The sequence below is a fragment of the Ranitomeya variabilis genome, chromosome 5, assembly GCF_051348905.1.
Source record: "Ranitomeya variabilis isolate aRanVar5 chromosome 5, aRanVar5.hap1, whole genome shotgun sequence".
NCBI lineage: Eukaryota > Metazoa > Chordata > Amphibia > Anura > Dendrobatidae > Ranitomeya > Ranitomeya variabilis.
Window position 1 is genome coordinate 288,286,286 of NC_135236.1, and position 18,338 is coordinate 288,304,623.

At 41.4% G+C, this 18,338-nt stretch overlaps 1 protein-coding gene across 1 annotated transcript in view; it reads right to left on the reverse strand.

Moving 5' to 3' along the window:
* The window catches only part of LOC143774986 (uncharacterized), an 862,433-nt gene that overhangs the window by 203,077 nt on the left and 641,018 nt on the right, over positions 1–18,338 (reverse strand). The window contains exons 88-91 of the mRNA XM_077262800.1: positions 17,704–17,784; positions 14,384–14,437; positions 5,910–5,963; positions 1,216–1,278 (exon numbers count right to left, since the gene is read on the reverse strand). Of these exons, the coding sequence (XP_077118915.1) occupies positions 1,216–1,278; positions 5,910–5,963; positions 14,384–14,437; positions 17,704–17,784 (252 nt within the window). The remainder of the gene's footprint in view (positions 1–1,215; positions 1,279–5,909; positions 5,964–14,383; positions 14,438–17,703; positions 17,785–18,338) is intronic.

Below are 18,338 nucleotides of genomic sequence, written 5' to 3' on the forward strand. Positions count from 1 at the left end.
CCAATAATCAAACTGAGCTGCAAAGACTTTCCTTTATTGACAATGAGCAATGTAAGGAGTAGAGACTAATGTTCATGTTATGGTCTGTTTGTTAAATCATATTTTATTACTAGCTGTTTCCAGCCAGCTAATGCTCGGCATGCTCATTGCTATCTAATTAATGCTGCTAGTGATTAAACTAAAGTAAATAATGACAACATTCAATAGCGCTTACGCAGGTGGTAAATTAACTTAAAATGAAGTTAATAACAATAATAATAATTAAAAATGTAAATAATACTAATACATTTTATTCACAGTGTAAAATCAAAAGCAAACTGGATTCGTGTGGTAATGTGTGGGGATGCAGCCTCATGTGGTAATGTGTGAGGATGGAGCCTCGTGTGGTAATGTGTGGGGACGGAGCCTCGTGTGGTAATGTGGAGGGACAGAGCCTCATATGGAAATGTGTGGGGACAGAGCCTTGTGTGGTAATGTGTGGGGACGGAGCCTTCTGTGGTAATGTGTGAGGACGGAGCCTTCTGTGGTAATGTGTGGGGACAGAGCCTCATATGGTAATGTGTGGGGACGGAGCCTTGTGTGGTAATGTGTGGGGACGGAGCCTTGTGTGGTAATGTGTGGGGACGGAGCCTTCTGTTGTAATGTGTGAGGACGGAGCCTCGTATGGTAATGTGTGAGGACGGAGCCTCGTATGGTAATGTGTGGGGACGGAGCCTCGTATGGTAATGTGGGGGCGGGATTATGTGTGGTAATATGGTGGGGGGCGGGATTATGTGTGGTAATGTGGTGGGGGGTGGGATTATGTGTGGTAATGTGGTGGGGGGCAGGTTTATGTGTGGTAATGTGGTGGGGGGGCAGGATTATGTGTGGTAATGTGGTAAGGGGGTGGGATTATGTGTGGTAATGTGGTGGGGGGCGGGATTATGCGTGGTAATGTGGTGGGGGGCGGGATTATGCGTGGTAATGTGGTGGGGGGTGGGATTATGCGTGATAATGTGGTGGGGTGCGGGATTATGTGTGGTAATGTGGTGGGGGTGGGATTGTGTGTGGTAATGTGGTGGGGGCGGGATTGTGTGTGGTAATGTGTGGGGGCGGAGCTACTGTGCAGGGGGCGGGATTAGCGAGTAATCACGATGCCTCTTATATATATAGATATAGTTTTTTTAAACTTGCTACATTTATACTGTTAACAAACAAAATTAAAGGATTACAAACCTTTGGCCCTGAAGGACCCGGAGAGCCTGTTAAACCAGGGTTTCCTTGTATTCCAGTTTCACCCTGGTATATAAATATTCTTTTGTCAGAATAAAGGGAATATAGACAAACTGGTATTTTTTTATAGCATAGTTGCAGAAAAAATCTAAATAATTATACAGCATCATAATTATTTGTAGAGCAGAACTGACAATTAACTTTAAAATAAAAGCTCTTTAGGTCATGAAATAAAATTAATTTTACTTGAAAAGTCAAATGCAAATGATTGTCTGAATTATAAAAATAAAAAAATTCAAAATGACATTTATAGGCAAAAAAAACTAACTTTGAAGGGTATCTTGGAAGTGCTGGTGTGTGACTTTAATTGGTACTGTTGCAGTCACGCACCAGTAATTCTCATTTACTGCTTAAGCCTTTTCTTAAACATTCCCTCATTTCTTCATGTATGCAGACATAAATCTGAAGTTTGGTTCATTTTTTTCTTGACCTCTGCCTGGTTTCAGAAAGCTTGTCAGAATGTTCTTGCTAAGCCCATTACACTTTCTTTTTTTGGAAATGTACTTTTAAATCTTGTAGACATAAGGGTATCATCAGGGTATGACATAAAATCGAATTTAACATTCCCTAAAAGTTTTGCCGTGTAAGCTGAACCATCATTCAATTGCTCCATGCCCAAACTAGCACATGTAAAATAAGTATTGTGCAGAAGTTTTAGGTAGGTGTGTAAAACTGCTGCACAGTAACAATGTCTTTAAGAATAGAAGAGTTAATAGTTTATTTTTATTAATTAAAATGTAAAGTGAAAAGTGAAATCTATATCAATATTTGATGTGATTACCATTAGCCTTCAAAACAGCATCAATTCAACTTGGTGGGATTATAATCAGGTGTATGTGTAACCAACTATACCAAACAGGTGATAATAATTATCATTTTCATATGCAGGTTGAAATAGTCAATAAATGAAACAGGTTCAGCTGTGTAAGAAGGTGGGGAACAGTCAAACTCTGCTACAAAGGTGAAGAATACAGTTTCATATCACTGGTCATACACCTTTGGCAAGACTGAGCACAGCAACAAAACAAAAGGTAGTTATACTGCATCGGCAATGTCTTTCTCAGGAAAAGATTGAAAAGCAGAATGGGCTTTCAAGATGTGATGTACATTTTGAAGAAACACCAAGAATTCAGAAACATTGAGAACCATAGATGTAGTGGTTGGCTAAGTGGTGCAGCTGATGAAAATCATATGCTTGTCAGCGAAATCTGGAGACACTCAGCAGTGACATCAGCTCAGAATTGGCAGCAACCAGCAGGACCGAGCTACACCAATCAACTGTTCTAAATGTATGGTCTGAAGTGGTGTTATTGGAAGAACTGCAGCTCAAAAGCCATACCTTCAACATGAAAACAAGTCCAAGCAACTCAACTATTTGCAATAACATAGGAACTGGGGTGCAGAAAAATAACAGCAGGTGCTCTGGACTGATGAGTCAAAATTTGAATTGGTGTCCACAAGTCTGAGAAGATCAAGCAAATACTTGTCCATCATGTAATACTATCATCAAAGTATTGGATTGGCTCCAATTTTTTTTTCTCTAGCAGAACAACAACCCCAAACATACAGCCAATCTCATTTAAAGGAATCAGGAAGCAGGAAACACCCCAATATGAGCATGTACCTGTTGCTAAGACTAGTCCAGGGATACCTTTAAAATGATAGCTCATTTCTCAATTACAGAGAAATCAGCTGTGAATTAATTTGCATTTCAGTCTGAAGAGCTATTGTAGATCTGAAGCATGTGTCCGCTCTATTCCTTACCAGTGGAGCCTCATCCTGCTAGACTGATGGCTCCTTTGCCTGAAGTCACACAGCATGCAAGCTGTCAGTCAAGCAAAAGGAGGTAGTGACAGAAGGCTTCAGATCTCCAAAAGCTCTTCAGCACCATTTTCATATCAATTCAAACCCTGATTTTTGAGCAATGAAGGAACAGACTGGCCATTTAAAGGTATTGCTTGACTTGTCTTTGAAAGAGGTACATGCACATATAAGTAGTTTGTGGGGTGACATCCTGTTGACAGATTGCCTTTAAGAACTATCTTCAGGGTAAAGAAGAACAAGGAATCCTGGAAGTGATGATATGGCTCCACAGAGTCCTGATATCAACATTGATTCTGTCTGGGAATACATAAAGGCAGACAAATTTATGCAAGTCTACATTTACAGAAAATCTGTGGCGAGTTCTCCACAATGTTTGGAACAAACTCTCTGCTGAGTTCCTTCAAAAACTATGTGCAAGTGTGCCTGGCAAAGGTGGTTCACAGCAAATATTGATTTGATTTAGATTTATCTTTTGTTCATTAATTTTGCATTTTGTTACTTCATAAAAAATAAATTATTAACACTTCTATTTTTTAAAGTATTCATAGTTTGCAGCATTTCTCCGACACCTGCCTAAAACGTTTTTGCTGTACTGTAAGGCTACTTTCACACTAGCGTTAACTGCAAACCGTCTCAAAACGTCTTTTTTGCTGAAATAACGGATGTGTAAAAAAGTGAAAAACGGTGACAAACGTATGCCACGCATACAGCATTTCGACGGATCCGTCGCAAATCCGCTAAACGTTTCCGTCGAAAATACTGGATGCGTTGCATACGTTGTATCCGTTTTTACCATCCGTTGCATCCGTTTTTCCGACGGATCCGTTTTTAAAATGGGAGGATCCCAAATTTGATTGGCTACTGGAAAATATGGAAAACTATATAGTTACTGTTTTTACAGCCCATCTTTGAGGGTTTTAGTTTTGTGGCAGCGATGGAAGGTGTTCTTGTGAGGATTGCGAGTTTGGTTACCGACGTTATCTTTGAGACGAATCGCCTGGATATCATAGTGCGGGAGAAGGAGGCGGCAGCGGAAAAACGTAGGATGCTTCTGCAGCAACGGAGATGGAGGCGACTCTGGATACATCCGATTAATGAACTACGGATGATGATAAAGGGATCCAAACCCTAACCCTACCCTTAACCTCACCCCTAACCGTTTAATGAACATTTTCTGACAGTCATAGTGCCACGTATTTCAATGCCACGTATTTAAGTGCCACGTACTATAAATACTATAACTACGTGGTTATACGCGGCACTGAAATATCGTGGCACGTAAATACGTGGCACTTAAATGCGTGGCACTGAAATACATGGCACTGAAATATCGTGGCATTTACGTGAAATACGTGGCACTTAAAATACGTGGCACTTATATACGTGGCACTTATGTACGTGGCACTTATATACGTGGCACTTAAATACGTGGCACTTATATACGTGGCCACTGAAATATCGTGGCACTTAAATACGTGGCACTTATATACGTGGCCACTGAAATATCATGGCACTTAAATACGTGGCACTTATATACGTGGCCATATATGTGGGGTTGAAGGCCCAGGCCAGGTTTATATAGATTTGGGGGTGTCTGGCCAATTGGCAACAAAATCCTTCTTCTGAGCATGCTCAGTGTAAAAATAACGTATTGCAGCGCTGTATTGCGTCGTACGACGTGTCCCGACGCATCCATCGCTCATAGGCTTCCATTGCAGCCAACGACGTATGCCGCAGGATACGTCACGACACGTTTTTTAGGCGGAGACAAAAAACGTTACAATCAACGTTTTTTGCCGACGACGTGTCGCCAAATTTCGACGCATACGTCGTAAAACGGACACGACGTATGCCAATCCATCGCAATACGTCGCCAATACAAGTCTATGGGGAAAAAACGCATCCAGCAAAAACTTTTGCTGGATGCGTTTTTTCTGAAAAAAGACGTTTTGAGGCGTAATGCAGTTAACGCTAGTGTGAAAGTAGCCTAAGTCTTAAAAAAAATCATGAATAATATTTATATTATAAAAATCATTGCATAACGCTATGATATTCCATTATTTTATGATCGGTGAGTGTCAGACCTCTAGAACTTCCAGTGTTTCTGAGAATGAAAGAGATGCTAAACTGATATATTAATGCATCCGCTTTTAATGGGGTTGCCCAGCCATAGGGTACAAGTCTGCCTTCACCCGTGTAGGTTTTCCCTGCAAAGTGATGTTCCCTGCCCCCCCGCATGTGGGGAAACTGCAGCTGGACCCATTTATTAGTAAGTTCACCGCTTTGCAGAGGGAAAACAGCACAGAGGACATAGCCCTATGCTACCACAGTATCCCCCTTCATTCTCAGTACCAGTTGGGTTTCCAGGGCATATTCTAGCACTTTATAAATTGTATGTTTCACAAAAAAGTTAACAGACTTCAAATTATGTCCACTCTCATAATGACATGCTTTGTGCATGTAATACATTATTGTAATTCATTATTAGATTCATCACAGCTGGAGATAAGCTGCATATAGTTGAATGGTTTGTAAGTTTTGACCTTTTCAGTGCTCATCAAAACTGGAATTTATATATTTTAGCTGTTCAAGAACATTAGATGATGCTTCTACTGCAAACCATTCATACAAGATTTAACTTGACAACTTACAGTTACATTTTATTTACCACCGTGTTGAAAAATATGGTACTTTTGACATGGATTCTGTGCAAAAAAAATGCTTTAATCCTCTGTTATAGGCATGTTCACACTGTACATAAGAAATCTACACCAGTAGACAACCTGTTTGTCTAGCATACATGGCATACTTACTTTAACACCCATTATTCCAGGTTCTCCTTTTTTGCCTGGATACCCCAACATTCCCTAAAAAAATAACTTATATAGATAAGATTGTACACAAACACCTTCACTTAGTTATTAATTTTTAACATGAATTTCCACCATTGAACATAATTACTTTTTAAAATCAAAATCACATAATATATTGTTCAGAAACAAAGCTCCAAATCTTCAGCATAGCACCTAACAAAATTCCGTCCAATTGAACTTGCCTTCATGGGGAGCTTTGAAGCTTACTACATACTATGTATAAATTAACCATGTGCATTAATTTGTATAAAGAGCAGTAGCGTAGCTACCAGGGGAGAGGGGGGGCAGAAGGTGCAGTCGCCCCTAGACCCACACTCAGAGGGGCCACTAGAGCTTCTGCCACTCTAAACAGGCATGCGCAGAGCGTAGTTAAACTCTGTGGTGGAGCAAGGAGACATGCTATGTTCTGTAGACTGCAAGCTGATCTATCAGGTCATTTTTGTGTAGTATACTAATAGCATCCTAAAATAGGGCTTGGGCAGTCCTTTCCAGGAATGTAATGTTTCTTATTATATCAGACTAATTGGATGCAGTCAGATTACTAAATCACTCACTCGAGGATTGCATCACTGACTGTCTACTCTTGTGACATGAGCATGGCACCATGAATTTCTATGCAACTGTCACTCCCAGGTCAGGAGAGCATACAGCCAGTCAGAGGATTGCGATGTGATCCTCGGGCATAAATCAATCAGACTGAATCGGTGATACTAGTGCAGAGGGGTGGGATTATGGGCGAGGGAAGGTGTGTGTCATGATCCAGGCCTGGTTTTTGTCTCATCTCTCCTTTCACGGTCTGGTCATGTCAGGGGTTAATTTTCCCTGCCTCGTTCCTGTGTTTGGCCTGCCATATCTCTGTGCTGCTACCTGTGTGCAGTGCCAGTTATATTTCGTACCTTTGGCATGTTTAACTGGCTCTGGTGAGTTTCCTGATCTGTCCTGCTGCATTCATCTGACCCTACCCATGTCTGTTGACATTCCTCCTACCCGACCCTGCTCCTTATCTCTCTCTGTGTTTGGATTCCCCGGTATTTGACCTTAGCTTGTCCCTGACCTGATCCTGCCTCGACCATCTATTAGTTCAGCTATTGACCGGAACTGACTTTTTGCTCTCTTCTGACTCTGTCTTGGATTTCTCCTTTGTACTGCCTTACTTTCTGGTATTGACTCAGCTCTCTGACTATTCCTCTGCCACCTAGTGGTTGCTTCGCTGTATTACTGCTGGTCACCTTCATTGCAGGATATTCTGCTCATCCTCCAATCTGCTGCCATCTAGTGAAGTTTGTGTTACTCTGCAGTAACCCTCAGTAATTCAGCGTGATAGGGTGCATATTGATTTGCAATTTACATATGCTTGACTTGCCGATGCGAGACAATACATTTGTTCAGGGCTTACAGGAATATAACTGGGCCACGTAGATAAATAAAAGTTACATATCCTGAAAGGGCTGCCCAAGCACTATTTCACGATACTATTAGTATATTACACAAAAATGACCTGACAGATTCTCTTGAAGCCTGCAGTCCTACAGAAAAGCAGGGAGACCCATGGACGAGGCAGGGTGTGGGTCGGCATGATGACATCATGCCGAGACTGTGCACACCCCGATGCAATGACATCACCTCGTTGGTCCACCTATACTTTGGTCCTGTCTGCCAGCAGACTCCTCAGGATCCATGGTTAAGTGAGTATAAGGTGTTTCTTTTTATTTTATTCTAAAAATGGACTGCTGATGGCCATCCATTCAGTGTGGGGTGACTACTGGACTATTGGGGGTCATCTATTCAGTGTAGGGGGACTACGGGACTACTAGAGCCCATCCATACAGTGTGGGAGGACTACTGAGGGCCATCCATGAAATGTGGGGGAGACTACTGAGAGCCATCCATACAGTATGGGGGGACTACTGGACTATTGCAGGCTATCCATTCAGTGTGGGGAGACTACTGTAGGCCATCCATACAGTATAGGGGTATAGTATACAATCCATATAGTATAGGGGTGAATACTGGACTACTGAGGGTCACATAAGCACCGTGTGGGGGGATTACTGGGGGCCATCTGTACAGTGTGGGGGGATTAATGGACTACTCTGGGCCATCCATACAGTGTGGGAGCAATACTGGAGTTTTGGGGGTCATCATACAGTGTGGAAGGACTACTAGGGTCCATCATACAGTGTGGGAGAATAATTGGGGCCATCATACAGTCTGTAGGGACTACTTGGGTCCACCCCATACAGTGTGGGGGGTGTACTGGGTGCCATCATACAGTGTGGGAGAATAATGGGGGCCATCATACAATGTGTAGGGACTACTTGGGTCCATAGATACTATGTGGGGGGTATACTGGGTGCCATCATACAGTGTGGGAGAATACTGGGGGCCATGATACAGTCTGTAGGGACTACCTGGGTCCATTCATGCAGTGTGGGGGGTATACTGGATGCCATCATACAGTGCGGGGGTATACTGAGTGCCATCATAAAGTGTGGGGTATACTGGGTGACATGATGCAGTGTGGGAGAATAATGGGGGCCATCATACAGGGCGCAGGGACTACTTGGGTTCATTCATACCATGTGGGGGTATGCTGGGTGCATCATACAGTGTGGGAGAATAATGGGTGCCATCATACAGTGTTTTGGGACTACTTGGGCCCATTTATGCACGGTGGGGGTATACTTGGTGCCATCATACAGTGTGAGGGGTATACTGGGTGCCATCATACAGTGTGGGGAAAATACTGGGGGCCATCATACAATGTGTGAGGAAACTAGGGCAAATCATAAAGTGTGGGGGGGAACTACTTGGGGGCCAACATACAGTGTGGAGGGACTATGGAGAGCCACCCATAGTATGGAGTTGAATACTGGGGGCCATCATAAAGTGTGGTGTGAATACTGGGGCCATAGTAGAGTGGAGAGAATACTGGGGGCCATCATACAGTGTGGGGGGTTCTTAGGGCTATAATGCAATGGAGGGACTACTGGGGGGCATCCGTACAGTGTGGGGGGAAAACTGGGGGCCATCATACAGTGTGTATGGAGGAGACTACTGGGAGCCATCCATGCAGTGTTGAGGGACTACTGGGGGCCATCATACAGTGGGAGAAAACTGGATCCATCATACAGTGCGGGAGGTCTACTTGGGCCCATCATACAGTGTTGAGGGACTACAATGGGGCCCATCATGCTGTGTATAGGGAGCTGTGGGCCCAACATACTGTGTACGTGGGAGCTGTGGGGGGCATCACGCTGTCTAGAGGGAAACTATATATAGTTACTCGGGATATTATTATATGTTAAGTGGACATTTAAGAAGCATAATTGCTGTAGGGGCACTCAGGGTATTGTGACTGTCGACTGGGCAGACTGAGGGCATTATTACTTTCTAGGGGCAAAATGTGGGCACTGTTTTCTAGAGCATTTGAACAGGGCATTAATATTTTTTAGGGTGCAATTTCACCATCTAAAGGAAACAAGAGAGGTATTATTACTATGTAATGAGCACAGTAGTGGGCATTGTTATGTTGAGTACCAAAAGGATCAGTAATAGGGACTCACAGCACCTCAGCATTGGGGTATCAGCAGATTGAGGGTTTGTGCAGATTGGGACTAGATGTAGACGATGCTGGAAATGTAAGAAGTCAAATGTGTCTGTGTTGTAATCTCTGCAGATGAGTTGTTGCTGAAGAAGTCGTGATGTTGGCCAGAACCAATGGGAAACGCGAGAAAAATGAACAATTCCATCAGAAAAAATGTCACCTGTAAGTCTCCATCAATAACTACACTGTAATGTGTTCTGCAGCACTGACATCTACCACTATATGGTCACTATGTGATGGTAATATCAGTGTTAATCTTTGTATAAAGATTTTCAATAACAGCATAGTCATCTGCTGTGGTTCCCCTATCCCTATGATTAGGGTGTGCCACCATATATGTACACACGGTTTCCTGGTCAGAGGCCCACTCAGATGCCTCACCCCCTATGAACTGATCCTCCTGCTACATGCCTGATAAAGGAGTTTTCTATTACCATTTTTGCTTTATATAAAATGTTGTGATTTCTTTACTTTCATTATTATTAACCCTCACATACAGTAATTTTTATTTTGCTATCTTTTCATGTCATACTCAGAGTTCCCTGGCAAGAGCCCTTCATCATGCCACACTTGCTGTTTGTAGGAACTGTAGTTCATCTAATGTCTAGCATCTTAGCCTGATCCATTAATGACCAATATCTACAACTTAGCAAGCTCCACCTCACTGCCTACGAGCACTGGAAACTTATTAGAATAAAGCAACAATTGCCATAAAAAATGTCTCCTCTGAGTGAATAAAAGGGGAGCAAATACACTCACTAAAATCATGTAAACTGTAGCAACGTTAAGAAAAAGAAGGCATTTTAAAACATTAAAAAAGTAAAGTTTCCATCTTTTTAAGTACTTGGAGCGTAGGTCTATCATGTGCATTATTCCTCCATTTACTCTAATGGGGATGCCCAAGCCCAGCCGTGAGAAGTGTTTGGCAACCTCCAGCACTCACATTAAAAGTTATTTAAGTGGCAGAGCACATGATCGACCATCACTCCATTCACATTTGGCTTCTCAGAACTCTGGTACTCAGGATCGCTGGGAGTCCCAGTGGTCAAACCTCGCAGCAATCGGAAAGTTGTACCCAAACTTATATAAAGGGGATAACTTTCAGACCTGTGAATACCCCTTTAAGCATGACAGTGACATACAGTTAGGTCCATATATATTTGGACAGAGACAACATTTTTCTAATTTTGGTCATAGACATTACCACAATGAATTTTAAACAAAATAATTCAGATGCAGTTGAAGTTCAGACTTTCAGCTTTCATTTGAGGGTATCCACATTAAAATTGGATGAATGGTTTAGGAGTTTCAGCTCCTTAACATGTGCCACCCTGTTTTTAAAGAGACCAAAAGTAATTGGACAATTGACTCCAAGGCTATTTCATGGACAGGTGTGGGCAGTCCCTTCGTTATGTCATTCTCAATTAAGCAGATAAAAGGCCTGGAGTTGATTTGAGGTGTGGTGCTTGCATTTGGAAGGTTTTGCTATGAAGTAAACATGCGGTCAAAGGAGCTCTCCATGCAGGTGAAACAAGCCATCCTTAAGCTGCGAAAACAGAAAAAACCATCCGAGTGATTGCTACAATATTAGGAGTGGCAAATTCTACAGTTTGGTACATCCTGAGAAAGAAAGAAAGCACTGGTGAACTCATCAATGCAAAAAGACCTGGGCGCCCACGGAAGACAACAGTGGTGGATGATTGCAGAATAATCTCCATGGTGAAGAGAAACCCCTTCACAGCAGCCAACCAAGTGACCAACACTCTCCAGGAGGTAGGCGTATCAATATCCAAATCTACCATAAAGAGAAGACTGCATGAAAGTAAATACAGAGGGTTCACTGCACGGTGCAAGCCACTCATAAGCATCAAGAATAAAAAGGCTTGACTGGACTTTGCTAAAAAACATCTAAAAAAGCCAGCACAGTTCTGGAAGAACATTCTTTGGACAGATGAAACCAAGATCAACCTCTACCAGAATGATGGAAAGAGAAAAGTATGGCGAAGGCATGGTAAAGCTCATGATCCAAAGCATACCACATCATCTGTAAAACAAGGCGGAGGCAGTGTGATGGCTTGGGCATGCATGGCTGCCAGTGGCACTGGGTCACTAGTGTTTATTGATGATGTGACACAGGACAGAAGCAGCCGAATGAATTCTGAGGTATTCAGAGCCATACTGTGTGCTCAGATCCAGCCAAATGCAGCCAAACTGATTGGTCGTCGTTTCATACTACAGATGGACAATGACCCAAAACATAAAGCCAAAGCAACCCAGGAGTTTATTAAAGCAAATAAGTGGAATATTCTTGAATGTCCAAGTCAGTCACCTGATCTCAACCCAATTGAGCATGCATTTCACTTGTTAAAGACTAAACTTTAGACAGAAAGGCCCACAAACAAACAGCAACTGAAAACCACCACAGTGAAGGCCTGGCAGAGCATCAAAAAGGAGGAAACACAGCATCTGGTGATGTCCATGAGTTCAAGACTTCAGGCAGTCATTGCCAACAAAGGGTTTTCAACCAAGTACTAAAAATGAACATTTTATTTAAAATTATTGAATCTGTCCAATTACATTTGGTCCCTTTAAAAACAGGGTGGCACATGTTAAGGAGCTGAAACTCCTCAACCCTTCATCCAATTTTAGTGGGGACACCCTCAAAAGAAAGCAGAAAGTCTGAACTTCAACTGCATCTGAATAGTTTTGTTTAAAATTCATTGTGGTAATGTCTATAACCAAAATTAGAAAAATGTTGTCTCTGTCCAAATATATATGGACCTAACTGTATATACTTGCATGTGGCAAAATTAAAATATACTGTCCAAGGTCTGTGAACAAGAATTCCTTCTTTGTGGTCAGAATGTCTTTGTTACATAGAACTTCATTACTTTCTGTAAGACATATAATGATTTTATACCTTGCACCTTTTTGCGCAATGGCCACAATTTCATGCCATTAGTTTACTCTAGCACATCTCGCAACAGAAAAACTGTACATTAGAACATTCTGTCACATTTCTTTATTACGCCTCACATATATAAATAGCTTCTTCAAGTAAGGATACAATTTGTACTTTTATTCATAAAAATCCATCACTTTCCCTACAAACACTTCCACTAACACATTCACTCATCCGCTGCGTATCATCATTAGACACGTTAGCATTACTCACTCATGTGTATAATTGAAATACAACTCTGTCAGGTCGAATAAGTTCAGCAACGTTTATATGAGGAGGTGGATGAAGTGTAGGAATGAAAGATTCTCTACAAATTCTGAAACTAAGCTTTTGATGTCTTACTAGAGATGAGCGGATGATATTCGATTTACTTCAAGCTGTACTTTTTCAAATTCACAGGTCCCCACAAACTCGAACACTCTACAATTGGATTTGCAGGGATTGGAAAATTTTAAAAATTCCAGTGCCATTTCGCACACTGCTGTAAATTCAGAGAGCAAGCTAATGACATCAAATGGGGCTTGGCAGGCTACCCTATAATTCCCTGAAGCCATCACATCACATGGTCAAGCAGTCCACCTGTTTGGCTGTATCACAGTGACTATAAAGATGAAGGCTGGCCAATCAGTGCCATTTTAGGCTTTTACAGTGTATGGATAGAAATCAAGACGCAAAGCTCAGTCATTCTATACAGCAGGGCCGGACTGGCCATCTGGCAATTCTGGCAAATACCAGAAGGGCCTGTCTGGTCGTGGGTCACTATGTCTGCTACGTTGTTAACAGAATCTGTGTTCTCAAGACACCCATACTGTTAAGAGTTGTGATGGAGATATCATTAGAAATATTGGTCTTGTAGTAAATCTTGCCTTCCTCCAAACAGGGTAATATTAGTAATATATCCCATCTGATGCTTGGGGATGGGGACAGCATGGGCCTGTGTGATTTCAAGTGCCAGGGCTGAATTTCAGCCCCAGTCCGTACCTGCCACACAGTGATAGGAAAAGGCTTAATCTTAGTGGTGTACTACTGCAGTGTTGAATCACATTGCGACTTGATTAATCTGTGATATACTGCATTAATAGCACCTTAATGAAAGCCTTTTTTATGCTTCACACACTACAACAAGAAGGGCATTTTAATACTACTTTGTCATAATTTTGCTATTAAGCCAAAATCCTGAAACCAAGGTTTGTGTGTTACAAGAAAAAAGTTATTCCTGCTTTTTGACATGGGCAAACCCTTTATTTTAAAGCAAAATCTCCATGATCCAGATCGTTGTAAAATACCAATATTAGACCATACAAGCCACCCGAAAACCGCTGTTAGTTGCCATCAGATTTCCCTTTCCCAGAAAGGCTGAGGTCTCTTGAACATTGCTAACTCTGTGTTTGCATTAGAAAGCTAGAAGGGCATTCAATTCAATGCTGAGAGACATCGGAGTGTTACACACATATTTTCCAGACATTTAGAGGCTTTTCAGAATTGCGATTCATGACAAACTTATTCGCTGTCGATCAAATTTGCGAAGCTGGCGATTTCAAATTTCAAATGATCCGCTCATCTCTGTTTCTTCCATTTGATAAACAATATATTCTTTCAATAATACATGACTAAATCATAAAAATATTTACTACAATAGTAAATTCAGATAGCAAATGAGCTAATCCTCTGCTATGCAGGAGCAAACATATTTGCTTGGAATTGAACCCTACCAACTGGGGTGTCCTTTACTTGTCAAATACTAAATTTGATAAAGTACAACACAGTTGCATTCTTGCACCTTCCACATTTCTCGAAACCATAAAGTAATTTATTTTTGCATTTTGGTGTTCTCACAGAATATACCTTGAATCCTTTAATTCCAATGTCTCCTGGTAATCCAGAATTACCTTTTTCACCCTGTGTAAAACAGACAGAAATAAAACATATCCAACATATTAATGTAATGTCTACCCAGGTAATACTGTACATATGCATCATGTGACGCTTACACAATGTGATATTCTTGGTCTTACAGATCAATGATTTTCTAGATAAAAAAAATTTGTCATATAAAAACACTAATATACAAAATTCTGAGAGATGACCACTATGACACAGGGCACCAACTGATTGATAGCTAATTATGCTGGCAGAACTTCCCAGAGGCCTTACACGTTACCATTTAAGTAACTGATGTATTATACCGTTTTGTTCTGTTTTATTCTATAAATAAAATCATACTAAATTCCCAAACAAACAATCCTATAATTCTTATTTGTGGTCTGAAAAATTATTTACTGTAATCACAGCTTATGTGTAATAAGCAAGAAAGTAAGATGCATGACAGACCATAACAGATTTGGAAGATAAACATCTAGAGAGATAATTAGCTGGAGAAGTGAACCAAAAATCTTAAAATTAGAACTCCCTGGATATTCATGTAACGTCTTTCACATTTAACCCACACATTTGGATGGATCAGCTACTAACCCATCATTTTATGTAAATCAAGCAGCCTGATAATATTTTAACCCCTTCACCATTTTGGAATTTTCCGTTTTTTGCGTTTTCATTTTTTGCTCCCCTTCTTCCCAAAGCCATAACTTTTTTATTTTTCTGTCAATATGGCCATGTATGGGCTTGTTTTTTGCAGGATGAGTTGTACTTTTGAACGACACAATTGGTTTTACTATATAGTGTACTAAAAAACAGAAAGAAAATTCCAAGTGTGGTGAAATTGCAATAAAAGTGCAATTCCCCTTATTTTTTTTTACCATGTGATCACTAAATGCTAAAACTGACCTGCCATTATGATTTTCCAGGTCTTTACAAGTTTGCAGACACCAGACATGTATAGGTCATTTTTCATGATCTGGGGGCAGGTGAGGGCTTATTTTTCGCTCGTCGAGCTGATGTTTTTATGGATACCATTTTGGGGTAGATAATCATTAGTGATCAGCGAATATACTCGTTACTTGAGATTTCCCGAGCACGCTCGGGTGTCCTCCAGGTATTTTTTAGTGCTCAGAGTTTTAGTTTTTAGCGCCGCAGCTGAATGATTTACATCTGTTAGCCAGCATAAGTACACGTGGGGGTTGCCTGGTTGCTAGGGAATCCCCACATGTAATCAAGCTGGCTAACAGATATAAATCATTCAGTTGCGGTGCTAAAAACGGAAACTCCAAGCACTGAAAAATACTTGAAGGACACCTGAGCGTGCTCGGGAAATCTCGAGTAACGAGTATATTCCCTCATCACTAATAATCATCTGTTGCTTCATTTTATTGCAATGTTGCAGTGACCAAAAAATAAAATTTTAAAAAGGTTTGATTTATTTTTCTTGTCACGCTGTTTACCTATTGGTTTAACTCCTTAACTACCGCTGATACGCCTTTTAACAGTGGCAGTTAAGGGTACTTATTCCTCAGCGCCACTTTTTAATGGCGCAAAGAAATAAGTGTAAAGCGCCTCCCCCCGGTCTAAATTTCTCCAGGGTCTTGGCTACTGGGGGTAGCCGAGACCCCAGAGAACATGATTCAACTCCAGTGTTGCGATCACCATTATTAACGGAATAAAAAAAAAGTCCAAAAAAGTCCAATTTCCCATTTAATGTCTCTCTCCTCTGATGTGACCGCACATCATTGCTAGGATCACGCAAGAGCCTGCCAGCTCTCTCTAGCATTTCAATGTAATCTCAAGGAGCGGTACTGCTCTGCTGAACTCCTCCTGTAAGTTGCAGTGACCGCATCTCCTTCTATTGTCACAATAATCTGTCACAAGGATTTCTGAGAAATCTGCTCCAGAGACTGTGAGGGTATCAGGCCTCCGATCTTACATGGATATCGGGACATTAAACCTTTCACACCACTTATCTAAGCTAATGAAGGATTCATTTTCTGAATTCATTTTTTTTTAATAAATATTCATTTATTATATCATGTCTATGCTCTTGTCGTTTATATATTTGTGTTTTCTTTGGTTACTTTGTCATATCATGCTTGATGAAGAGACCTAAGTTGTCTCAAAAACTTCCTTTGTAACATCACTTATTTTATTTTTGATAGACCTTAAAAGGTATCAATCATAACTACAAGATTATTATATGGTTTCTCCCATTAGTATTATTATTATTTATTATTATAGCGCCATTTATTCCATGGCGTTTTACATGTGAGGAGGGGTATACATAGTAAAAACAAGTACAATAATCTTAAACAATACAAGTCACGACTGGTACAGTAGGAGTGAGGACCCTGCCCGCGAGGGCTCACAATCTACAAGGGATGGGTGAGGATAATCCAGTCTTCAAGCATCTCCTACTTACCCCTTTTCAGATGCAGGGGGGGACGACAGGTCGCAGTCTATTCACCTCTGTTTTCCCCACTCTAGTCATTGCTAGTCCAGGGCTCTCATTCTCCTCCTCTTCAGCTGCTGTCGGAGATCAGGTCACTGTCTGATCACGTCTGCTCAGTGGCGTGACTTGAAGCTTGTTGGCTCCAATGCAAAATCTCCCCTCACATTTGTGTAAATATTTTATTGCAGCTTTTCATGGGACAACACATTAATGTCTAAACCGCTGGCAACAAAAGTGAGCACTCCCCCAAGGGAAAATCTCCAAATTGTCCCCAAAATGTCAATATTTTGCGTGGCCACCATTATTTTCAAGCAGTGTCTTAACTCTCTTATGCATGGAGTTCACTAGAGTGGTACAGATTTCCACTGGAATACTCCTCCACTCCTCCATGATGACATCACAGAGCTTGTGGATGTTGGAGACCTTACGTGTTGAGTTTTTAGAGGTTACACCAAATTTACACTGTTATACAAACTGTACACTGACTACTTTATATTGTATCAAAGTGTCATATCTTCAGTGTTCTCTCGTGAAAATATATAATAAAATATTAACAAAAATGTGAGGGGTGCACTCACTTTTGCGATATTTTGTATTATAGTTTCATCCCTGCCTCCACTCTCCCTTCCTGTCACTTAGTCCAAGGCTCTAAACCTCATCCTCTGAACTGTCAGCCAAGTAGATGCGCCTTTCCTCAAGCAACTCAGAAGTGTGAAAGCCTAGGGAGAAGTGAGTTTCTCAAAAGCAAAGTTGAGAACACCCCTTTAAGGGGTGATCAATCTCTAAATATGTCTAAACATGTTCTGTAAAAAATTGTAAGAAATGTTACCGGTTCTCCTCTTTGTCCCTGTAGACCTCGGTCGCCTTTGGATCCTTTATGTCCATTCATCCCATCAAGTCCTGCTGTGCCCTGGAAATAAGGAATTATTCAGCGGAACATAGCATGTGGATTTTTTTGTAATGGAGCTTCACAGCAGTATGGCACTTTATGAAGAACAGAATTTGAAGCAGTTTTTGTTACACAGTGATGTTACACAGTGGTGTTAGAAGGATTGTGAACCCTCTGAAATGCTTTGCATTGCTGCATACATTTAAAGGGAATATGTCACCTCATTTTGCCACTATAAACTGCGGCCACTGCCATCAGAGGCGTATCTACAGCATTCTGTAATGCTGTAGTTAAGCCCCCAATGTAACCTTAAAGATGAGAAAAACAAGTTAGATTATACTCACCCAGGGGTGGTCCTGCTGCGGTCCGGTCCGATGGGCATCGCAGGTCCGGGTCTGGCGCCTCCCATCTTCATACGATGACTTCCTCTTCCTTACTTCTGTCGCGGCTCCTGTGCAGACGTAATTCTCTGCCCTTGTGAGGGCTGAGCAAAGTGCTGCAGTGCGCAGGCGCCGGGAAAGGTCAGAGAGGCCCAGCACCTGCGCACTGCAGTACTTTATGCTGTCCTCAACAGG